The sequence below is a fragment of the Budorcas taxicolor genome, chromosome 13, assembly GCF_023091745.1.
Source record: "Budorcas taxicolor isolate Tak-1 chromosome 13, Takin1.1, whole genome shotgun sequence".
NCBI classification, from domain to species: Eukaryota; Metazoa; Chordata; class Mammalia; order Artiodactyla; family Bovidae; genus Budorcas; species Budorcas taxicolor.
This window is the reverse complement of record NC_068922.1, coordinates 51192945-51217902: the sequence shown is the minus strand read 5'-3', so window position 1 is coordinate 51217902 and position 24958 is coordinate 51192945. Positions and strand designations below refer to the sequence as shown.

Genomic DNA, 24958 nt, shown 5'->3' with positions numbered 1-24958 from the left:
CTTTACATCACTTTCTGGAAGAGGAGTCTATTTCCACTACCCTTGAATCTGGGCTAATCTTGTAACTTGTTTTGGTCAATAGAATGTGGCTGAAGTGATGTGCCATTTGGAGCCTAGGCCTAAAGAGCATTTTTCTCTCTCTTGGAAACCTGCCCAACCACCATAAAAAACAAGCCTAGGCTAGCCTGCTGGAGGATGAGATACCACGTGGAGCTGAGATGATCCATTTCAGCACAACACATCCAAACCAGTCAGTTCCCAACAGACTGGCAACTGACTGCAAAGTCATGAATGAGGTCAGATAAGAACTACCTAGCTAAGCCCAACCTCAAAGCACCAACCCACAGAAATGTGAGCTAAATAAGTAGTTGCTGTTTTACTCTAACATTTTGGGGTAGTTTTTTGATCAGCAAAAGTTAACTGATAAAACTGGCTTCCTCTGTCTACTTACAGAATGCTTTCCTATATTGGGCAGAGGCTACAAAGTAAGAAACTACATTTCCCAGATTCTTTTGCAGCTAAAATTAAAAATACTAAGATCTGACAATTAGATGCCCCACCAGAGTTTGGGGTTGGAGGGCAGAGGCCATTTTCTTGCTGAGACTTATGCTCACTGCAGGAGACGGAAAGGTGAGGATTTTGAGCCAGTCTCAGTTGCCAGACTCAACCAGATGTTGAGACAGAGCTATGTGGAACTGGAGGTGGCATCCGTGGCCTTCTTGCTTCCGACTGTGTTTATGGTGATGTGCTCTTGAACCCAGTTACTCCAGTGGCAGCCTTCTGACTCCTGCTCCTCCAGTCCCCTTCACTTATTTTGCACCAATTCCTTGCATGAAATTCCTTACTGTGAAAAAATTGAGCATGTCAAGTGTTGGTGAAGTAGCAACCTGGAGCACCTGGAACCATTGATACACTTGCTGGTGGTAGTGTAAAGTGGTGCACGCATTTTGGAGAATTGATTGGAAACTTCTAATAAAGTTAAACATACCTTACCCTATTGTCCAGCAATTAAAAAATATTATTTACTTTTGTTATATATTTTTGACTGCGCTGAGTCTTCATTGCTGTTTGTGGGCTTTCTGTAACTATGATGTGCTGGCTTCTTCTTGTGGCTTCTCACTGCAGAGCTCTAGGGTGCAAGGGCTCAGTAGTTGTGGCTCACAGGCTTAGTTGCCTTGCAGCATGTGGAATCTTCCTGGACCAGGGATCTAACCCATGTCCCCTGCATTGGCAGGTAGATTCTTGACCATTGGGCCACTAGGGAAATTTTTAACTACTGAACCACCTGTCCATCAATTTTTAAATGAGTGCATAACTCCACAAAAAGACTTACATGTGAATATTCATAGCAATTTTTTAAAATATAAAGCATTTCTATTAAAAATTTATTTATTTGGCTGTGTCAGATCTTAGTTGTGTCATGCAGGATCTTTCGTTGTGCACGAAGTCTCCCATTCTGAGGGATTTCTGTTTTCTTCACTGAGTTCCAGATTCTGGGGGAAGGGCCCTAGGAAAGCAGATGGCAAGAGGGGCTGGATGCAAGTTGGGCACCAAGAAGGGTGACAGGTGGACTTCCCTGGTGGTTCAGTAGTTGAGAATCCGCCTTCCAGTGCAGGGGATGTGGCTTTGATTCCTGATTAGGGAGCTAAGATCTCACGTGCTATGAGGCAACTAAGCTTGAATGTCCCAACTACAGAGCCCTCACCACAACAGAAGTTTCTGCACACTGCAAAGAAGATCCTGCATGCCAATTAAGACCTGAAGCAACCAAATAATAATAATAAATTGATTTAAAAGAAGAGTGGCAGGAAGCTGGGGTCTTGGAGGGATGTGTCTCCAGGGAGGGCCAGGGAATGTTTTCTGCACTGGGAGATGTGTATGAATTTTAGGAACTCCAATTTGTAACTTCAAAGGCATGTCCTACCCATGCACTTATTTTCCTGTTTTTGTCGCAACTCCAAGTAAATGTCTGTTGCCAAACAACTTATGTCAGTAGTTTTCAGAAAGGAAGGGCAGGATGGCAGCCCCTGAGTGGCAGGTGATGGATGAGCAACATGATTTCCTGAGCCTGATGAGGCCATACTGACCATAGGGGGCTGGATAGCCCCAGAGGAGCTTGGGTGCAGCAGGGAACTGACCCACAAGCTGACACAGACCAAGCCCCTGCCTTCTCCTGAGACCCTTGAGAGGTAAGGTGGATTCATACCAGACCCTTTTATGTCCTTCCTATGCAGCTAGGTGAGGCAAGGGTGATTCCACAACTGAAGACTCAGAGGTCTCATAATGTAGAAGAGAAAATACTAGAAGAAAAGACACCAGAGTGTCACCAGTTTTTCTCTGGGTGGTGGCATTATGAATATGAATTTTTATTTTCTTCATCAAATATTTCTGGTTTTCTCCATACTAAATATGTAAGCATATATTAATTTTTTTACAATAAAATTGACAGTGTGAAAAAATAGTTTAAAGAAATGCAGTTTAAAAACTTATTTGAAATGAAATTTTAAAGGCAAGGATTGTATTTTGTTTTTCAGTTTGGAGAGTCCCCTGAAGGGACTTAGACATAAAAAATGTCCCTTTTTGGGGCACTCTGGGACTATCTTTGGGTTTGACTCTGCTCTCTGGTGGGAAACATGAGCTAGGTGGTTGTCGACTTATTACATGTGAGCCACAGCCCTCCTTGGAGCACTGGTTTGGAGACCTGGGCCACTTTTACTGGGGAAGGGGCCTCCAAGGATGCTCTCTGGACTTGCCCTTCCCCTAATAAATGGAAAATGATCAATAAATCCTATTCATGAAATAGGGTGGGATGCAATCAACAGTAAAATGTAAATAGTCAGCTTGATGATTTTAAAATTTTATTTCACTTTAAAATTTTCATTTTGAAATAATTTCAGACTTAGGAACAGTTGCAAAAATAATACAAATGTTCACATCTTATGTAACTACACAGTACAATGACCAAGACCATAAAATTAACTGTAATAGAATATTAATTAATCTAGAGGCCTCCGTAAGAGTCCATTTGTCCCACTGATGTCCTTTTTCAGTTTTAGGGTCCGACCAAGAATCCCACATTGCTTTTAGCTGTTCAGTCTCTTTATTCTCCTCTAATCTGGAGCAGTTCCTTCGTCTTTCCGTGTCTTTCATGGACTTCACATCTTTGGAAAGTTGTTCTGTAGATGAGTGCTGTCCAATACACACACACAAAAAAACTAATAGAACTCTCTGTGATGATAGAAATACTATCTGTGCTGTCCAATATGATAGCCATTAGCCATGTGAAAATAGCATTTGAAATGTGGCTATTAGGGTTGAGGAACTGCATTTTACATTTTATTTAATTTTGATTAAAATGTGTGTGTGTGTGTGTGTGTGTGTGTGTGTGAAAGTCACTCCATTTTGTCTGACTGTGACCCAATGGACTATACAGTCCATGGAATTCTCCAGGCCAGAACACTGGAGTGGGTATCTGTTCCCTTCTCCAGGGGATCTTCCCAACCCAGGGAGGGATTGAACTGGGGTCTCCTGCATTGCAGGCAGATTCTTTACCAGCTGAGCCACCATTAATTTTATTTGATAGTGGCAACTGGCTACTGTACTGTATTGGAGAGCTGTTGAATGTTATTTTGGGTTGTTTACTCTTTCCTCATAATTCACTTCAGATTATAAGTTTTAGTAAAAATACCATAGATGTGATGTTGTGCCCTTTTGGTTCCCTGACAAAGGTGGCAGGAAACCACCTAGATCTGGATTTGTGTGTGTGTGTGACAAAATATATGTAATGTAAAAGTTACCATTTTAACCATTTTTAATGATAAAGTTCTGTAGTATTAAGTACATTTACATTAAGTACATTTGCATTCCACTATCCATTTCCAGAGCTTTTTCTTCTTCCCCAGCTGAAACTCTCTACCCATTAGACACTAACTCTCCATTCTACAATGCTTCAAGACCCTGGCAACCACCACTCTACCTTCTATTCTATGAATTTGACTACTCTAGATCCCACTCCAGTACCCTTGCCTGGAAAATCCCATGGATGGAGGAGCCTGGTAGGCTGCAGTCTACGGGGTCGCAAAGAGTCGGACACGACTGAGCAACTTCACTTTCACTTTTCACTTTCATGCATTGGAGAAGGAAATGGCAACCCACTCCAGTGTTCTTGCCTGGAGAATCCCAGGGACGGGGGAGCCTGTTGGGCTGCCGTCTATGGGGTCGCACAAGTCGGACACGACTGAAGCGACTTAGCAGCAGCAGCAGATACTTCCTGTAAGTGGAATCATACAGTTGTCCTTTTGTGACTGGCTTATTTCACTTAGCCTAATGCCTTCAAAGTTCAACCTTTTATAGCATGTGTTAGAATTTTTTTCCTTAAGGCTGAATAATATTCTACTGTATGTATATACTCTATTTTATTTTATCCATTCATCCATCAATAGACACTTGGGTTGCTTCTTTTGGCTGTTGTGAATAAGGCTTCTATAAACATAGATGTACTGTTTGAGCCTCTGCTTTTACTTTGGGTCATATATCTATAAGTGGAATTCCTGGATCATATTGTAATTCTGTTTACTTTTTTGAGGAACTTTCATACTATTTTCCATAGCAGCTGTACCATCTCACATTCCCACCAGTGATGTATAGGGGTTCCAGCTTCTCCATATCCTTGCTGATATGCCATTTTGTTTGTTCTGAAATATCCATGCTAATGGTTGATATTTCTATAGACCGAATGCATATGTCTACTCCTCCTCCCATTCATATATCAAAAACTAATCCCCAATGTGATGATATTTGGAGGTAGCGTCTTTGGGAGGTGATTAGGTCATAAGGGTGAAGCTCTAATGAATAGAGTTAGTGCTCTTTTAACAGGCCCCAGATAGCTGCCTTGCTCCTGCTGTCTGAGGACACAGTAAGAAGACTGCATTTGTGATCCAGGAAGACAGCCCTTCAGTTCAGTTCAGTTGCTCAGTCGTGTCTGACTCTTTTCGACCCCATGGATCACAGACAGGCTTTATCAGATACCTAATCTGTTGGACCTTGATCTTGGACTTCCTAGCCTCCAGTAATAAATGTTTGTTGTATAAGCCACCCAGCCTATGGTATCTTTGTTAGATAGACCCAAATGGATTGAGGCAATTATCTCATAGTGTTTTTGAAAAAGCTGTATTTTTTAATGCCCTGCAAGGTCCAGCAGACAGAGGGTGACAACTGCTTTTGGTTGTCACCATATTCCCAATAGTTTTCTTGTGAGAATTAGATACGAGGTAACTGAATTTGGGGTGGGTAGCAGGCAGGAGTAAATTCTCAAACTAACCAACACTGATCCTGTCTTGGCTAAACAAGGCAGAGCTGGCTCTATCACAGTTCAGGTGTGATATTAACATTTTGTAAATGCTGTATGTTGTGAAATATCCAGAGTTACTACATAAAGTAATAAAATCTTATCTGAAAGGTGTTCAGGTATCTTTCTACAATTCAGTTTTGGAGCACTGATTTTGGATACATTTATGTGCTCAGGCATTTGCAAATGATCTCAGGCAAACCTCTCAGCCCTCAGTTGTCCTTTTTAAAGTCGCAATATAAAATGTAACGACCTTAAGTATACAGCTGATGCATTTTTGCATATGTGCAAGCCCAGGTACTCACCAGCATATCAAGATATTGAACAGTTCCATCACTCCAGAAGGCTCTCTTGTATGCAGCCCTTCAGCATTCCCCAGAGGTAACCAGTGGTATGAATTCTATTTATATAGATGAGTTTTGCATGTTTTTGAACCTTATCTTACCTTGTGACTGGGAACAGACAGCATGTTCTTTTTGTACTTAGCTTGGTTAGCGGTAGTGCCCATTCATCCTGAGAAGATTCATCCTGTTGTCTGTATCAATAGTTCTTGTCCTCTGTTACTTTTCACTACAACAATACACCAGGTTTGTCTCTCCATCCTGTCGATGGGCATTTGGGTTGCTTTCAGAGTTTGCCTATTGTGAATGAAGCCACCATGAACAGTATAGTGCACGTTTCTAGGTGGACTCATAGGTCAACCAGGAGAGGTTGCTGGGTGATAGGGTTGGCATATGTTTAAAAATTGCAAACATCTCCCCAGATCTTTAAACCTCTCTTTAAAACAGGAAAAAATAAACTTCTATGTGGTTATTTTGAGAATATTTAATAGGTCCTAAGATATAAAACTTAAGTCTGTACCTGGAACAGAGTGGGCACTCGGTAATTGTCCTTTGGCCCAGCAGAGGAAGGGCGAGCCTGTCGGGAGGTACCGCCCTAAATCCTTGAGCCTAGAGGCCTTTCCCACGCAGCACTCAAGGCCCACACCCTGTGTGCAGAGCGAGCCAACCTTGGCGCCCTTGCCCTGCATACACCTACACATCCCGATCCTGCCTTCTCAGGCCCAGAAAGGGTGTCACTTGGTTAAGCACTCGAACCCTTGTGACACCCGACATTTATTGAACACTGTGTGCTAGGCCCTGTGAGTCCAGGAGCGAACGACATAAAAGCCCTCAACCCTCAAATTATTCCTCGGAGGAGGGTAGCTTCGTGTAGCAAGTGTTGGGACTGAGCCCAGCTCGGTTTCTGCTTGGTTTCTATCCAGACCCTAGATTTCCCCCTGGAAGAGAGAAAGAAGGAAAGATCATCTGCCCCTCCGATCACGCAGTAGAAAACCAGGTCAGTTCTGATCCCAGGTCCAGCGCCGATAGGCTTGCCAACCGAGGTCAAGTGCCGGCCCACGCTGACCAGCCGCAACGGCAGGCCGCGAAGCCCCGCCCCCGCGTCTGGCCAATGGCCGCGCGGTCCCGACCTCTCTCCTCCCTCCCAGCTGAGGAAGGTTCCCCGCAGGCGCAGCTGAAGGCAGGTCGCCGGGTCGCGGCTACCCAAGGTAAGATCGCCGACTCAGGAGCTCGGTCCTCTGGGCTCAGGGAGCACGGACGCCTTTCGGGGAGGTGGTCCGTGGCGCAGAAGCCGAGTGGGACTCGGAGTCCGTCGGGGCGCAAGAGGCTTAGGGCGCGCGGGGGACTGGGAACAGCGTGTCCTAATGCATAGCGGGGTTCGCGGCAGCTAGAGCTCCGCGTGCCGCATCCAGCACCCGGGGCTCTGGAAGTGGGTGGCGCGGACGTCTGCCCGGGCTGGAGGGGAAGTTGGGGCGGAAGGAGGGGGACGGGCTCTGGTTACTGAGTTCCTCCAGCCGTCCGCAGGCCCAAGGTGACACAAGGCTAGGCCTAGCCCGGTTGCGCCGATCTCAGCGGCCGCGCCTTTAGCGGTCGCGACTGCTGCCCTCCCCGGGTCTTGGCTGTTCTCGGCGATGACACCTCAGAAGAGCCTCCTGGCCCTCGGCGGACCTGACCCTGGCCCAGGAATTCTGGATTCCGAGCAGAGGTTGTGAGGCCTCGTCCCTTCCGGGATAGGGGGGGCTCTCTGAGCCTCTGGTGCCCTCCTAGCGGTGACGGTCAGGAACACTCCAGAACACTCCGAGCACAATCTTCCCTGAGACCCGGAAGGAGGTGCCAGGAAAACCTTGGAAAAAACAAAACTGACATCCTTATTTTGAGGACTCAAAAACATCTGGAAGGACCTGAGAACTGGCTCCTGTGGAGGGCAGGGCTAAAACGTCCTCAGACCTGGCCGAAAGACTTCCATTTCTCACAAGAGAAGGGACTAAATATTGCGTCTTAGGCACACTCTCACTCAGCGACCTCCTCACCCAGGCCGTGTCCTTCGCCTCTCCGAGGGCTTGAAGGCAGGGGGCTGTGTGAGTCTCTCTTGCCACAGCGGTCTCTATGCCCCCAAGATGTATGGTGAGACATGCAATGAAGCAGCAAGTCCTGGGTTCCAATTCTGTTAGGCCACTGGTCAGCTGGACAACTTGGCATCACTTCTCTTAGCATTATGGCAAGAATTAATGAAAGAAATTTAGGGTGTGCCTGCCTATAGTAGAGGGCTTACGTGATAGCTCAGTTGGTAAAGAATCCGTCTGCAACGCAGGAGATCCCGGTTGGATTCCTGAGTGGGGAAGATCCACTGGAGAAAGGATAGGCTACCCACTCCAGTGTTCTTGTGGCTCAGTTGGTAAAGAATCCGCCTGCAGTGCGGGAGATCTGGGTTCGATCGCTGGGTTGGGAAGATCCCCTGGAGAAGGGAAAGGCTACCCACTCCAGTATTCTGGCCTGGAGAATTCCATGGGCTGTATAGTCCATGGGGTTGCAAAGAGTTGGACATGACTGAGTGACTTTCACTTTGCCTATAGTAGACCTTCAGTAAGTGTGAACAAATATGAGCTTCCTTTCTTTTTGGTGGAGACTATTTTATACATTCATATTTCCCAAACTCTATGCCTTGAGGGCTGAGGCTGGAATGCAGAAGAATTTGTCACCTGACTCTCTCCTGGGGCCTCCCTGGATCCCGTGGGAGGGAAGGAGTGATCTGGCCCCATCGCAGAGTTCTCTGTTCCTCTCTTGAAGGCTCAGAGGACCCCCGCCCCACCTCCCTGATCCTCTTGACTTCTGTTGTTGGTTCTCGCTCCACAAGAGGTAAAGCACTTTGGCTAAGGAAGGTTGGCAAAGGAAGTCATGCAGCAGGCGGCCATGGGGCCAGTGGGCAGCAGGTAGGCAGGACAGCTGCACCATTTCCCATGTGGCAGGGGACTGGGAGCCTCAGCAACTTTTGGGCACTCTCTGCTTTGCAACACTGTCTCCTAGAGTTCTCACCAAGCTTGACACCCATGTTTCAACTCCAGTCTCCCTCTCTGTCCTCTGCCCAATTCTCTCCCTGAAAACCCCTTTGAATATCTGATAGCATCTCAAGCTTCGCTTGTTGAAAATGGAGTTCTGGAGTCTTCTCTGCACCACTGCTTCTCCCCCGGATTTTCTGGCTTGCTAAGTGACACTCTCCATCCACCCAGTGCCTAAGAAGTAATCTTTGATTCTTCTCTCTCCTTCTCCTCCCAGATCCACAAAATATCAGAATCCAGTCACCTGTCGCCACCATCATGGTTATCATCCTGGCCATACCTGTCATGTATTCCCTGCTGTGACCTCCTGACTTGTCTCCCTGCTTCCATCATGACCCCGCCACAGCCCAGGGTCCTTACAACCACCACAGAAGTCTTTAACATAAGTCAAATCCTCTCCTTTTCCTGCTTAGAACCCTCCAACGGCTCCCTGTTTCACTCCAAATAAAACACAAACTCCTTTCCTATAATGTCCTGCATTAGCAGTCCTTCCCAACCTTCTTGACCTTGGTATCTGCCCCTCCCCCTCGCTTTCTAAACCTGGACAACTCCAGCCTGCTTTCTGTTCTTTAAACATGTCAAGCTTGTTCCCATCTTAGGACTTCTAACTTGCTGTGTCCTATGCCCAAAATACTGATCTCCTTACAGCTAAGAACCATTCAGCTCAAATGTCAATTCAAAAAGGCTTCCTTCCCCACCCCAGTTCAAGAAGCATCCCCATCTTCAGGGACTGTCTCATCTGCCTTATTTCCTCTATAACCTTTATTGCTAGCTGAAATCCTTATTTATATATATATTTACTGATTTGTCTGTCCCATTCCAGTAGAATGTCAATTGGATGATGGCAGAGATCTTGTCTGTCTTATTCCCTGCAGCACTCTCCCATGAGAAAGGCAAATAAGAAACAAGCAGGCACTTCCCTGGTGGCCCAATGGTTAAGAGTCCATGCTACCACTGTAGGGGACACAGGTTTGATCCTAGTTGGGGAACTAAGATCCCTCATGCCACTTGGTGGAGCAAAAATAAATAAAATAGAAATTTTTCTTAAAAAAGGAGCAAGCAAACAAACAGATCTATAATTGAAAATTGTGGTAAGTGCTACATAAGCAACCGGTAGCAATTGATTGTATTTGGAGCACTTTTATATGTGTGTTTTTTTTTTTTGGCCATGCCCTGTGGCATGTGAAATCTTTGTTCCCACCAGTGACCCCTGCACTGGAGGCATGGAGTCTTAACCACTGTACTGCCAGGGAAGTCCCTGGGGCATTTTAAAATTTCAGGCTTATAAGACTGAACTACTGTATTTTCAGAACAACCTCTCTGAGCCATTTTACGGGTGAGGATAATCCTGGGAAAGGCTGATAACTTTCCTGGAGTCACACCCAGGAATGGAACTTAGCCTCCTACCTGAAAGTCTGTACATGGCAAGTTTTAATGTAATGATGGGCCTGCAGTCAAGTTCTGGGAAGAACCTGATCCCAGATCCTAAAGACCTCAGTTCTTTGCTCTTCTACTAACTAGCAAGCCCCCTTAATTCCTTGGTACTGCATTTTCTTCATGGTAAGAATAGGATAGATCCTATTATTATGTTGGGTGCCTTGTTCTCCTCCTCCTCCTCTCCCTCTACCCCTTCTCCTCCCCCATTTCTTCCCCTTCCTTCCTGTCTTCTTCCCCCTCAGTGTTCTCCAAAGAAGCAGCCCTGTTGCTCTCAGCAGCTGGGGGCACATTCAGACCTGGGGATGATGAGGCAGGAGCCAGAGCTCTTCCCAAACACTGACCAACCTGATGGGCAGAATTGGGCCCTAGGTCTTCTGAATCTGATTTTTTTTCCCCCATCAGTTTGTTTTTAAGCAAATTCACTGAGGGCCTCTGATACTAAGACAATAATAAAGTAGGATGGTGACTTCCTTGGTGGTCCAGTGGTTAAGAATCTGTCTTCCAATGCAGGGCTCGCGGGTTTTATCCCTTGTCAGGGAACTAAGATCCCACATGCTGTTACTAAGACCCGATGCAGCCAAATAAAAATGTGATAAAGTAGGATGATTAAAGAAAAAAGCAAACATGTCAAAGAGGTGGAAAAGAAAGAATTGCCTTTTGTCCAACCCTGCGCCCAACCTGGTTGCCATGAATGCTCTGCTTTCTTCCAGCCTTTATTCCTCTCAGTCCATCCACCCTTCATGGGCCAGAGCCCTCTGCCAGTTCAGAACCCAGACAGTGATGACGTTTGCCGAGGACAGAACTTATCAGTATATCCGCAACAATCACAGCAATTTTTGCAATATTCATGTTCTGGATATTCTGCCTCACCTGTCCTGCCTCACAACAAGTGACCAGGTAAGCCAGGGCCCGACAGTCAGGCACTGACTGGGGGCAGGGTTGTGGAATTCAGAGCTTCTTCCAGACCAGGACCAACTCCTTCCTTCTCTGTCATCTGTATCCTGCTTCCCATTGATGACAGTTTTCTAACCTTCAGAATGACGTGTGGCTCAGGGTGTCCTTTCCAACCCTACTGAGGTTCTTGTGTTGTTTTGGTATAGTGCTCCAAAATATAGCACTGAGATTTCTGGGCTCAGGCCCCCTTACTCGCTTTCGCTGGAACCTTCTCCATCTCTTGTCCTTCTTCCTGCTTAGTCTCAATTACTTTCTCCTGGTCATGGGACCCATCCTGGCAGAGTCCCAGGGCTCAGCTTTCAGAGTCCTTGGGAGCCAGATGGTGCTAGCCCCTTTGGCGCTTGCTGTGGGCTCCTAGTGAGGTGAGCCCAGCCCCTCCTAGTTTTAGCTGTCTCCACATTGAACCCCGAGGCCTCCCTCTGCTTCCTGCATGCAGATGCTGGTGGTATTTGAGTTTGTGGCCGGTGAAGTTTGGCTCCTTTCTCTTGTATTTTGGTGTTTGCAGGAATTCCTTATCATTTAGTTCTGCTGTAAATGTTTTCTGTGGGTTTCTGCTATCTGGTCACTTGTTTGTATGTGCTAAGCCTCAAGTTTCCTCATCAGTTGAGTAGGGATAATGATAGCATTAAATAAGACAATTCACGCAAAGCCCTGAGAAGAGAGCCTGGGACACAGTAAAGACCTATTTCCTGGGTCTGGGAACTTGGGCTCAAAACTCTGGCCTTGTCCTGGGCTCTGACCCAGCTTCAGATGGCTGCCTCCATCTTGTAGCTTTCTAGGTACCTCCACTTGCGGCTGTGGGGAGGGGGTCAGGGCTACCTGACTTGATCTGGGTGGCGGGGCTGTGTCTTTCAGGACCGACTTCGGGCCACCTATGAGCGCAGGGGGAACCAGGGCACCCTCTGGGACCTCTTCGACAGTCTTCGGCGGAGGAATGGCTGGGTGCATTCCTTCATCAGGGCACTGAGGATCTGTGAGCATACTGGTCTCGCTGATGAAGTGGCCCGTGTCTACCAGAGCAACCTGCCACGTGAGCCACCTGCCCTGGCCCCTCTTCTGGAACTCCTCTGATTCCCTTGGCCTTTGCTGTCCCTCTCCCCTTACCCTATACCTTCTGTCTTCCTCTGTCACCTTCTCTCCCATCATTCCTGGGCAGTGGGCAAACCTGAGTGTAGATCCCTGCTAAGCGACTTATTAATCCTTATTAACCCTTTGACCAATCCCCTTCATTCCCTAAGTCTCAGTCTTCTCTGTAAAATGGGACTAATGGCAATGTCTAGCTTGTAGGGCAGCTGTGAACACCACAGGATGATGGCATGTTGAGCACTCAGCGGGAGCTAGCACCTTCCACGTGCCCAGCAAATGGAGCCTCCTCTAATTTTTGCAGCTATGATGTTTGCCTGCCATGCTTTTCTCACTTCCTCCTGTCTCCTCTCCCTTGTTCACCTTCCCTCTCTCTGTTCATCTCTTCTCTCCCCATCCCGTGACTGTCCCTCCTTTCTTCCTCATGGGCTTCTTCCTTCCTTTCTCCTCATCTCCTCCCCTCCCCCTGGTTTCCCCTAGACCCTCCTAACCACCCACTCCGTCCAACCCCCAGTTGCCCCGCTATCCCTCAGTGCGCTCTCAATGCTCCCTGCCAAGCCAAGTACTCAGAGGGGGTCCGCTGAGGCCAGGGTCTCAGGGTCTGAGGCAGGAAGAAAACTCACACAAGACCTATATTTCAGATAGAGACAATTCCTGACACACTGCTCAGATCCACAGCCTTAAAAATATCACCATGTTTGCCTTTCTTTCTCCCCACACCCCTTCTTTCCTTCCTTCCTACCTCATCTCTTCATTTGTGGAGATTAACAATTTGTGATTTCCCCAGACACAGCTGTGGTAGGACCAGGCATGGTTGGTGGGGGCAAAGGGGAGAGGTTAAGGAAGCAGCTTTAGGTCAAGGGTCAGTTAGTGGTGAAAGCCACCCACAAGGGGGAGAAGAAAGCCACTGTGTCCAGAATGCCTGGGGGCAGAGAAGTGATGACTGCTGATACAGGCAAGTGGTGAGAGGCTTCTGAGGCACCCCCAACGCTCTCCCCTCTCCTGCCTGTACTGCTCCTTGCCCTCTCCATCTCCACTCTCCCTCTAGTACCTGCCTCCCACTTGGTGACACAGGTCTCCTCTGAGGGGTGCCTTCCACCTCAGGGTAGCTTTTGATGCTGTGGGGAAACTGATAACCATGACCTGGGAGCACCCAGGCCTCTCCTGTCCCTGAGAGTCTCCATTTCCTCCTTGACATCACTTTATCTTTATCCTGCAGGGAATCCAAACCACCCTCCAGCCCCGCTGGAGGCACCACCAGTTCCTGCTGAGATTCCAAGGTCCTCCACACCTGCTGTGGCCCCCAGCATCCCTGGCAATGGCCACACAGAGTACGAGCCAAGTTACCCTCTGCCTGTCCAGGATACCCAGCTACCAGAGTCCCTGGGAGAGGTGCGGCCACACGCCTTCTGCTGTTGTGTTCCTGTCTTCGTGCTTCTGCCCACCCAGCTTTCTGGAAGCCCCCCACAGATCCTGCCTAAACTCTGCTCAGAACCCCAAGCTCTCGCAATGTGGATCTGCCCCAGACCAGCTGCCAGACTGTTGACCAGGTCTTCACCACATGGCAGCCTTACCCCTTTGTCATCAGTCAGCTGTGAGGTCACAATTTTGAGGTCTTTGCAATGGTCCATTTGAGATGTTGAGCTGAGTCAAGGGATCAGGGTATGACCAGATAGGGGGAGTGAGGGAGCAGGAGGTGGTGGGGTAAGGGATGGATGGTTGGAGCTGTAATCATCACCAGTAAAGCCAAGTTTTGGGGAAATATGGCTGATTCTATTGGGATATGATGACTGGGCAGTTAGATGTCCAGGAGACACCAAATCATGAACTTGAAGCCTGAGAAAGGGTCTGTGCAGTGGCCCCAGAGAGGGAGACTTTTCTTTAGGGCCAGACAGATGAGTAGAGACTCCCCCATACTGTGATTTTCTATGAAGGAGGTTCACAGTCACCTGTAGACAGACGTTCTAGCAATGGCCAAGGCCGAGGTAAAAGCTTCCTTGGTCCCGTTCCTTGTGGCATGGACCACAAGTTGCCCTTTGCCAGCTCCCGGAAGAAGCGACTGCCTTATTCCTATATTCCCTCTTGCAGAATTCAGAGAAAGCCCCACAACCATCCCATTCTGGGGCTGTCCTGAAGAGGCTGGGTGGCCCCCTGGAGCCCTTGTCTGACACGGTGGCCCTCAGCACTCTGACCTCCAGTGTACATCAGGAGCAAGACACAGAACTGGGCAGTACCCACACAGCAGGTATGCGTGGACTCTGGAATTAGAGCACCTTTCTGACCTCCCAGTGAGGGTAAGCGGGATGTCCCTGTGGCTTTCTTGGACAGGAGGCAAAGGTGGTATTCCCCAGGGAACGACCTTCCTCAGAGGACATATTGGTTAGTATCTGCTTTGTAAGATAGTCCCAGAATTTGGTAGCTTAAAAAAGAACTATTTATTCAGCTCATGATTGTGTGGGTCAGCAGTTTGGGCTGGCTCAGCTGGGCTGAATTCCCTCTTGTATATACATCAGTTTACATATAAGTTGTTTATGGTTCTTGGCTAGAGCATCTCAGTTCTCTTCCATGAACCTCTCATCTCCCATAGACAAGCCCATTTAATATACGTGAGCCAAGCTCTGTTCTGAGAGAGGGAGGGAGGACTCCTGGGTCATAGGTTCAAAACTGATACAGTTTTCCTCCTGCCTCTTTCTGTGGGACAAAGCAAATTACCAGGCCAGCCCAGCATCGAGGAGTAGAAAGATAGACTCCATCCCTTGATGAGAGGACTGATAAGGTCACATTGCAGAGGGTGTGGATACAGGTAGAAGAAGTGAATTAGGGCCACGTCTGCACTATGCCTAAGGGACTATATAAGGGATCCGCCAGGACCTAGAGGACAGTGTAAGGAGAGTACAGGGCTGGGCCAGCTGTTGGCAGGGAGCACTGCCCCATCCCAAAGGGGTCTCCAGCTCCCAGCAAATCACTCAAACATTTCAGTGTCCAGAGGAAGTATATTCTTCATCATCCAAGGGCCTGGACCCTGACATCAGATGTCTCAGGAGTATAATACTGTCTACTCTGATCTTTCAGGCTGGCATATTTCCTCAACTGAGTTCCACATAACATTGGTGCCTAGCCAGCCCCCAGTGCCCATGGAACAGCCACAAGGCACGTGAGCAGTTAAAGGTTCAGAGAAGCCATCCTTAGTGTTCCATGCTCCTGTCACTCTATCTCAAGCATTCTTTTGCACTTGGCAGTGCCAGCCTGCTGTGGAACACCTTTTCAGAAAATACTGCTGTGGACCAGGGAGATGATGGGCACTTTGATTTCAGTATAAGTATGGACACAGGTCCCATGAGATGTTACGGTGGTAGATTTGGGGTAGGAGTGGGGTGGACATCAGAATCACTCCTGATCTTTGTCAGATGTAGGGCCTGGCATGTGTGTTTTCAGAGTTCCGTGGCAAATCCTTATATAACTGCCTTTATGGACCATCACCACCTACTCCCTCCTGCTTTCCCCAGTTCAGGCCCTCCTCCCAGGGATGGTTTTGTCCCTGCGCCCACAAGCCCTTAGGCCTCCTAGAAGGGGGGCGGTCACTGGGCCTCTGGTGCCATATGACTGGTGTGAGCTCTTCTACTTGAGTCATCCTGCTGCCCCTTGCCCTGGCCTCTGGTTGTTCCTGCTGAGAAGAAAGATGGCCGTGGGAGAAACATCCAGGATTCTGCTAGTCTAAGCAGAGGTTGAAAGAGGCAGACAAGAGAAAAGAGGGTGTCCCAGGCAGGAGAAAAAAATGCAGAGAGGAAAACTAATAATGATTTTCAGGCTCCTAGACCCTGTTAGAGGGAGGGATCATTTTGTTCTTGTGAGACAACAGGTCAGGGACTGAGGAGGGACAGGACCAAGGATTTATCTGCAACCATTAGGCCTGCAGCCCTGGGATCAGTGACTAAAGGGACTGGAGACTCCTCCATGGGTGGGAGGTTGGATGCAGTAGGGATAGTGTGAGTTGGGACAGAGAGACCCTTCTCTATCCCTCTGATCCAAGGATAACATTCCTGTGGGTTTGTGTTTCTCATTTTCTTTTACCAACTGCAGGCGTGGTCTCCAGTTCCACGTCACTCCATGGGCCTGTGTCTCCGACTGTCTCCTTCCAGCCCTTGGCCCGTTCTACGCCCAGGGCAAGCCGCTTGCCTGGACCCCCAGTGTCAGCTCCATCTGTTGGCACCTCCTCCTCCTCCATTGGCTTGACCTCTGCAGGAGGTGCTGGTGACCAGGCTGAAGGTACCATCTGCTCCAGTGGGGCAGGGGTGCCCAACAACCCTATGACTGCCAGCACAGTGCCCTCCAAGGTGCCCACCAATTCAGCATTTGGCAGCTCAGTGCCTTCCAAGTTGCCCACAAGCTTGAAGCCCCCTGGTGCAATGCCTACCAGTCTAGCACCATCCAGGTTGCCCATCAACTCAGTGCGTTCTAGCATGGTGCCACCCAAAGTGCCTACTAGTGGGAAACCTGACCACAGGATGTCTGCAAGCACAGTGGCCAGTAAGGTGCCTGCCGACACAAGGCTCACCATCAGGAGCAGCAATAGACTCGTGAAGGTGAGTTCTTACCCCTCCCAGCACTGATCCAAGCCTCTCCCCCCAGCCCCTCTCCAGTCTCCATTCTGACTCCAGCCTGATCCAGGGCTGCTTTTTGAGGGAATAGGGAGAACTGAGACCCAATCTCATCCAGACCTAATACCTTGTTCTTTAGAATAATAATAATCATTAGAGCTGTCAAGTGTGGATGCTTCAGGAGGGTCAGGCTTGCTGAACCACCTCTGCTGGTCATGTGCATTAACCCATTTAGAGCTCGCAGCTCCCCTTTAAGCTCAGCAGTGTTATTTTGCAGATGAAGAAACATTCCTGTTTGCCTCAACACCTTGCCCTTCACTGCTGGGATATCTGGCTTGCCCCACCGTGACCAAGGTTTTACAGACTCTAGTCCCAGCCCATCTACTCTGACCTAGCAGCCTCTGCAGTTGCCTCTGAGCCTGCTTATCTGACCCTCCTGCTGCTGTCTGCCTGGAGGAACCAAGTCCATGGCCCAACCTCTGACCCTGTGGCTACTTCATGGCCATCAAGACCAGGCAGAAAGTCAAAGTAGAGCGGACCACACATGACCAAGGGCTCCCTGGGGTAGAAGTGAGTTCAGAAGCAGGCCAGTGAGTAGAGGTCTCAGCCCTGGAGGAAGTCTCACCACTGATGCTCCTGCAGGGCCTTAGGCCCCTCTTCCCCGACTGTCTTCCTGCACCATCAGTGAGTTGAGTCCCCAAGAGAAGATTACCTTTTGGCACTGTGGGCTGGCTACTGAGGGGTTGGGGTGTCAGTTTTTGGCCTGTCCTGGGAGTGGGGCTACCCAACCTGGCTTGTCCCCTACCATCCTCAGTCCCTCTAGTTCCTCCTTTCTTTCCCAGGAGACTCCAGCATCACCAGTGCCCACAGGCACTGCTACTGGAGGCACATCACTCTGGCCAGACAGCAGCTCTGACTGCTGTGGCTCAGAGCTGGAGCTGAGCAAGCCTGGAAGGCTGGTATCTAGGATGGACAGCCAGCCGTTCTCAGGCTGCTCCGCGGATCTCGCCATCAGCCACAGTAACTCCCTGGGCATGGGGCCTGACAATGCCCCCGAGGAGAACGAGTATGTGTCTGAAGACACCATTAGGATCCATGAGAACCCCAGCACCTCCCTCCTGGGGGACAGCCCCGGGACACACACTACCCCGAAATTCCAGGCAGAGAAAGACGGGGAGGAATTGCCTGTGGTCAGGACCTTGCCCTGGGCTCCGTGGCTCGGGGTGGCCATGGCCGGGGCACTTCTAGTGCTCCTGGCTTCACTGTACCGGCGGCGCCTACCCCAGTGAAGCTCCTGGGTCCTTCTTGCCATTCATCTTCTCTCTTTCCCATTGTACATCTGCCTGAGTCACAGAGCCGAGCTGTCTCACCATCCTTGACCCTTTTTTCAGGGCTGGCAGAAGCTGGGTCAGAAGGGAGGCAGGGGGCCACAGGCCTAGTCCTTGGGGGCAGTATTTCTGTCCCATCTCATGCCCTTGGTGGCTCCCCCACCATCCTTGGCTTACCGGGCCCTGGGCTGCTCCTGGTGCTCCAGCCCTCACCCAGCTGGCCATCTGGTTGTTGCCCTTAACCCCTGGAGAAGGTGCTCCCATCTAGGCCTTATCCCTCTTTACCCAAGTGCAAGAATCAGGAGGTGCCACTGGGGACCACAGTGGGTCGGAAACCTTCCCCATCCTGCCTGGTCCCTCCAACCAATAGATGGGGTAGGGGACATTGCTCTAGCCCCCAGTGGCCCAGTAGCCCCCTGCAGAGCAGCAGGGAGGCCCATCTTTAAGGACTTAGTCCCCTGTCTCTCTGGTTCCCCTCCCTACCACACAAGGATGGGAGGAGGTCCAGAGATTCCCATGGACCCCTGGGAAGCCTGATGAGGTGCTAGACCTGAGGAGCACCTAAAGAGCCCCTCTCCAGCCCCCTCATCCTAGTCTCTGTTCTCTTCAGCTCCCTATGGGGGTTGGAGAGGGAGAACCTGCAGGACAGAGCTCAGGCCAAGGTTTGGATTTCAGCTCCACCTCTTTGTGGGCTGTGTGGCCTTGGCAGATAATCAGACTTCTCTGGTCTTGCTTACCCATGTGGACAATGAGGATTGTGTCTCATCCTTCACTGAATGCTCCTGAGATTGGAGCATACAGATCTTTGTTAAGTGCCTGGTCCAAAGCGGGTGGCCGCTAAATGCTCCTCTCACCTTTCCCTGCCTAGCCAGGCAGAGATGAGGGCATGAGAGGCAGAGTGCCCAGTGGGTAAGTATGCACCGCTGCAGTGTAGGGTAAGTTAGGCCCTGTTCTGTCTCTTACTAACTCTGTGCTCTTGGGCAAGGTGTTAATCTCTCTATGCCTCAGTTTTCTCACCTGTATAATTGGTATGAATAGTAAAATTATGTAGATATCCTATACATCTATACATGTCCTAGTATTGTGAGGATTAAATGAGTTTATCTATATAAACCTTAGAATGGTTCCTGGCATTTTACTTACTGAAGTTTGCATGCATGTTGGTTTTGTCACTATTCAAACGTGGAGGGGCTGGAGCACTTGGCCACACATTTAGAAGCAGACCCAGCCCCTACTGCCTATGCCTCTTTCATATTTGTCCCTTATTTTGTTCCATGCACTGGGGATTGCTGGGGAGTAAGGAGGGAGACATGTCTACTGGGGCATCTGTGCAGGGTGGGGGCTAGGGTGCCCCCCTGCAGCAGCCAGATGGATTGAAGGATATCCTTGTGAGTGCTTTCCAGGCAGCCATTGCTGGACAAGGGCCAGGCACAGGAGCCTCAGGGAGCTACCTTCATTTCTGGGCTTTGCAAGGGACAGGGACTAGAGCTCTAAGGAGACATAAAAGTTAGGGTGTCACTGTGGCCCACCCGCAAGCTGTCAGTCTGCAGAGTCCTGCACCCTGCTTTGGCTACTACAGTCTTTCTTTGCACTGCCCTCAGGGACTTCAGCAACCTAATGGCTTCTATCTCTACCTCTGAACTTATCTTGAGCCCTCTCTCCAGACCGAACCACCTGTACCCTGAAGCCACGAATGGTCCCTAGTGAAGCTGTCTGCAACCACTCCATGTCATCTTTACTCTTAACCAGCCTTCTGGGCTCCTTCCTAGGTACCTAGGTCAGTGAACAATTCATGAACAGGTATTGGTTTTAATGTGTTACCCTCCCAAGATAGCTTTGGAAAAAAGTATCTCCAGAAAACAGTTTGTAAACCCAAAGAATGCTTCTTAAATTGTAGGATTTCAAACAGAGTGACCAGCTGTTTTGGAGAGATCTGTGGATAAGGTGTATAGGAAATATTCAGGGAATGTCCTGGCACTTTTCAAATTATGCAGCCCAGAAGCCCTGACTTAGCCTGCATTGTGCAGCATTCCTATTTTAGCTGTTGTAACTAGAATGCCAACTTCAGGCAGGATTGGGATTGGCTGTTGGCAAGGAGAAGGCTTGGGGCAGTTGATGAGATGCATCAGATCTCAAGAGTCCTGGGTTTGGAGTATGGTTTCAGTTGCAGGAGGTTGCATGTAGGAGGGAAACCCAGGCAGGTCACCATGGCCTGGATGATGTGAAGGGAGTGAGGAAGGACCTCTACCCCCATACAGGGGTCTAGTCACCTATACTTGGAGATGGGAAGGTACCTTCACCTTGGGGTAGAATCAGGGGTGAGGTCAGAGGGCCCTTACAAGCACTTAGGGCAGACTTAGCAATAGGTATCTGCATATAAATCTCTCGCCATCTTTTCTCTCCCCTGTTGAAGCATTTCCTTCAAAGCCCAAAAGTCACCACTGCTTCTCTTTCCCTGGGAAACACCTGCCAACTTTGCTTGATGACCCACTGGAGGCAGACTAATACCACGTTCTCACCTTGTTTCCTTGGTTGGACATGGTCAGATTTAGTTGATTCAGGGGAATTTCTAGTCAGAGAGCAGTATGCCCTTTACTTTTTCAGGCCTTGGATTATTCATAGTCTCTTTTATGAAACTTTTTTATTATGGAAAACTTTTAAGGACACACAGAAGTATAGAAAATAGAATAATTACTCCTCCCCTCCATATGCCCATCGTGCTTTGTACTGTCGCTTCAGTCATGTCCAACTCTTGCGACCCTATGGACTGTAGCTCACCAGGCTCCTCTGTCCATGGGATTCTCCCAGGCAAGAATACTGGAGTGGGTTGCCCTGCCCTCCTCCAGGGGATCTTCCTGACCCAGAGATAGAAACTGTCTCCTTCACTGAAAGGTGGGTTCTTTACCACTAGTGCCACCTGGGAAGGCCATATGCCCATTACCCAGCTTCAGTAATTATGGACTCAGGACTTCCCTGGGGGGCCAGTAGTTAAAACTCCATGCTTCCATTGCAGGGAGCGTGAGGTCAAACTGTGGTTGGGGAACATGCTGTGGTCATGGTGGTGGTTTAGTCACCAAGTCATGTCTGACTGTTTGCAACCCCATGAACTATAACCTGTCAAGCTCCTCTGTCCCTGGGATTTTCCAGGCAAGAATACTGGAGTGGGTTGCCATTTCCTTCTCCAGGGGATCTTCCTCACCAGGGATCAAACCTGGGTCTCCTGCATTGCAGATGGATTCTTTACCAACTGAGCCACCAGGGAAGCCCCCACATGCCATAGGGTAAAGCCAAAAATATATTTAAAAAATAATTATGACTCCTGTCTTGTTCATCCCTGCCTGATCCCTCATTTTTTGTACAAGTTCTTTTTGTACGTCAGAAAGTGAAGAGTTCAGAAAGTCAAGGGAAAGGCTTAGGACAGGAGGATTTTGTAGCCAAGGCCCTTTGTTAAAAAATTTTTTTCCCAAGGCATTCTCCATTGTCTTTTTAGCCTCAGTGGGTGACATCCCTTTTGAACCAGTTCAGAGTATGAGCAGCACTGGTTCTCTGTCTTAGGAGGAGAGAACCTGAGGAGTTTCCTTCACTGACAAGCTCCTTGAAGCTGTTTGGCTACTGCTTCTGTCCCAGAGAGGTGGGGACCAATGGGTGTGTCCAATGGCAATTTGCTCCATTGCATTAAGGGTCTCCTTTAGGCTTTCACAGAGCCCTTCCATCTGGCAGAAATTCCCATCCTTGGCCAGATTCAAACTTCACAGCATGTCTCCTGATCATATAGGAGTCTCCTTGGGATGGAGTCATTCAGGCCTTAAGGTCCCTTGCTTCCTACCGTGCACTATGGTAGCATTCAGGATCCCTGGGCTAATCTATGCTGTGATAACTCATTATGGGTGGAAAGCACATGCTCCCTTGTGCTCCCCTTTCTGCCCTTTTCCCTATAGCCCAGGGTCATGAAGTTCACATTTGGTGCAAGGCATGGTCGGTCACTCAGCATTCCTCACTCCTGCTGCTGCTGCTGTTAATAACAGCAAAAATAAAAAGAGCTACCACTTACCCCATACCTTGTTGCATGCCAGGTACTAGGCAAAGTGCCTTACATGTATTAACTTATTTAGTCCTCGCAATTACCCTATGAAGGGGATATAATTGTGACCCAATTTACAGCTGATCTGCAAGACCGAGAGGGAGGAAGGGTCAGAGAGGTCAATGCAAGGGAAAACTGGCCCCTGAGCCTGAGTTGGATGTTTTCCATGCCCCTGACCCTCAGCTGATCAGGTGTCTGTAGGACCTGGGGCTCCATTTCAGGTGAGATTTCACGCATCTCTTCCTGGTGTTCCAAGAACTGCCACCTGCTATAATAGTATAATAATATTCAACATATAATTTAATATAGTCTCAGGGATTTGTGACAATATGAATATAATCATATGTGTGTCCAGGCTCAATGGCCTGAGGCTGCATGAGGCGAGGCAGCAGGCACAAGCCAGTCCTCTGGAGGCCAGTTTGGTTTAATAGATGTTGTTAAGGATTCCAGTGTGCCAGGTCGAAGGCCTAAATTGAGTAAGTCAATTGTACCCTTCAGAGCTCAGGAGTGACTCACAAAGTATGGTGGAGACAAATAGGCTTTCATGTCATTTTTTTTTTTTTCATGTATTTACAACAAATATTTGTTTTGCTCCAACTGAGTACAGAGTATGAGGATAGGCCTTGGAGACACATAGTAATAAAGCAAAAAGCCTACCTTCAGTGCCTCCTGTCACTTACTGTCTTCAATTTAATTGTGAGTGGCTTAAAAGCATGAGCAGGAGTGGGGTGGAGGGAGAGAAAAATGTTGTTTTGATTAGTCATGTACTATTAACAATTATAACAATGAAATCCAGGAAAACAGTAAAAGTTAGAGCCTCTAGGGAACAAGAAAAATATTAAGTATAAATTTACAGACACCTCCCAGAAAGGCTAAAATGAAAGTGTCTGACAAGATCAAGTGTTGATGAGGACCTCCCTGGTAGTCCAGTGGTTAAGAATCCACCTGCCAATGCAGGGCACATGGGTTCCATCCCCTAGTCCAGGAAGATCCCACATGCCGCAGAGCAGCTAAGCCCGTCTGCCACAACTTCAGAGCCCGTGCATCTAGAGCCTGTGCTCCACAAGAGAAGCTACCAAGATAAGCCTGCGCACCCCAGTGAGCCCCGGCTCGTGACAGCTGGAGAAAGCCTGTGTAAAGGAACGAAGACCCAGCACAGCTGAAAAAATAAAAAAAAGATCACATGTTGATGGAAATACAGAGCAATTAAAACTCTCTAACTTTAGGAGGAATGTAAGTTAGTAAAACCCTGTTGGAAAATTGGCAGTATCTACTAAAGCTAAACACATGTATAACTTATGACCCAGCAATTCTACCTTGGGTGTATACATGACAGAAACAAGAGCTCATGTCTACCAAGATACGTGCAAGAAGTTTTCTAACTGCGCTGTTCATAATAGCCTCAAACTGGAACCAATCCACAAGGCCTATCCATAGTAGAATGCATATATAAGTTGGGGTAAAGTCATACAGCAGAATATTGTTATTGTTCAGTCACTCAGTCTTGTCCGACTCTGCGACCCTATGGACTGCTGCATGCCAGGCTTCCCTGTCCTTCACCATCTCCCGGAGCTTGCTCAAACTCATATCCATTGAGTCGGTGATGCCACCCAAACATCTTGTCCTCTCTTGTTCCCTTCTCCCGGCTTCAGTCTTTCCCAGCATCAGTGTCTCTTCAAATGAGTCAGTTCTTCGTATCAGGTGGCCAAAGTACTGGAGCTTCAGCTTCACCATCAGTCCTTCCAATGAATATTCAAGGTTGATTTCCTTTAGGATTGACTGGTTTGATCTCCTTGCAGTCCAAGGGACTCTCAAGAGTCTTCTGCAACACCACAGATCAAAAGCATCAATTTTTCGATGCTCAGCCTTCTTTATAGTCCGTCCGAATCTCACATCCATACATGACTACTGGAAAAACCATAGCTTTGATGATATGGACCTTTGTCAGCAAAGTAATGTCATAGCTTTTCTTCCAAGGAGCAAGTGTCTTTTAACAATGAGTTTGAATGAAAATATTGCTACATACAGCATGGATATATCTTACAGACATGATATTGAGAAACACGTCAGTATACACAGAATAGAATATGTGATTCTATTCCTATAAAAAATACAGAAATAAAACTGATCTATGGCATTGAAAGTTTACCTTTGTTACATTTGATTTGGGTGTCGACTTTCATGAGTACTTTGAGTTTGTGTCCAGACTTGCTGTTGAGATAATGGAGGTAAACCAAGATCATCCAAGTGAGAATAAACAGAGGCTGTTCATTCTGAGCTTGCAAAAGCACGTACCATCATTTGCATTTGGCAGGGAGGGACTCAAAGACAGGCAGGGACTAGGAAAACATTATGGTAAGTGAAAGAAAGGGAAGGCTTCAGAAGTCCTATGATTGGAGGTTGTTTGCCTGGGACACTGGAGGTTGGCTTAACTAGAAGAGAGCATATTTGGCTTCCTCTGGTTGGTCCTGAATTGGAAAAGAGGGAAGAGGTTGTTGTGGATTGAGAAGAAGGTGGCACACTTTAACCAAGACCTGATGATTCTGGGATGATTGCTGCAGAAGTGGTCTGGCTTTCCAGGCTGGTTACTGCAGACTTCTATGGTCATATATGGTCTGGCCACAGTCGTTTTGTGTATTCAGTCTCTCAGAGGGAAAGAACTGCTGGAATGGAATGGGAGTGGGCACATACACACTTTATCCAGCTCCCCATCCCTCGCTGAGGTCAGTGGTG

General features: G+C 48.3%; 1 protein-coding gene across 3 annotated transcripts; it reads left to right on the top strand.

Annotated features, from left to right (window-relative positions):
- Nucleotides 1-6840: 6840 nt before the first annotated feature.
- On the top strand, nucleotides 6841-24317 carry MAVS (mitochondrial antiviral signaling protein). Of its 3 annotated transcripts, none has more exons than XM_052650376.1 (7): nucleotides 6841-6896; nucleotides 10892-11078; nucleotides 11991-12165; nucleotides 13438-13610; nucleotides 14307-14463; nucleotides 16299-16801; nucleotides 17659-24317. In XM_052650376.1, the coding sequence occupies exons 2-7, from the start codon at nucleotides 10962-10964 to the stop codon at nucleotides 18103-18105; spliced, it is 1572 nt and encodes a 523-aa protein (XP_052506336.1). In that variant the 5' UTR covers nucleotides 6841-6896; nucleotides 10892-10961; the 3' UTR covers nucleotides 18106-24317. The 3 variants fall into 3 exon arrangements, with proteins under 3 accessions (XP_052506336.1, XP_052506337.1, XP_052506335.1); XM_052650377.1 differs by lacking the exon at nucleotides 6841-6896 and adding an exon at nucleotides 9656-9835 and having other exon boundaries at nucleotides 17662-24317; XM_052650375.1 differs by lacking the exon at nucleotides 6841-6896 and adding an exon at nucleotides 9658-9835.
- The last annotated feature ends 641 nt before the right edge of the window (nucleotides 24318-24958 follow it).

Coding starts and splice junctions, on each gene's coding strand:
- MAVS (XM_052650376.1), top strand. CDS start 10,962: ATGACGTTTGCCGAGGACAGAACTTATCAGTATATCCGCAACAATCAC. Junction 12,166..13,437: donor CTACCAGAGCAACCTGCCAC/GTGAGCCACCTG, acceptor TTTATCCTGCAG/GGAATCCAAACCACCCTCCA. Junction 14,464..16,298: donor GGGCAGTACCCACACAGCAG/GTATGCGTGGAC, acceptor TACCAACTGCAG/GCGTGGTCTCCAGTTCCACG.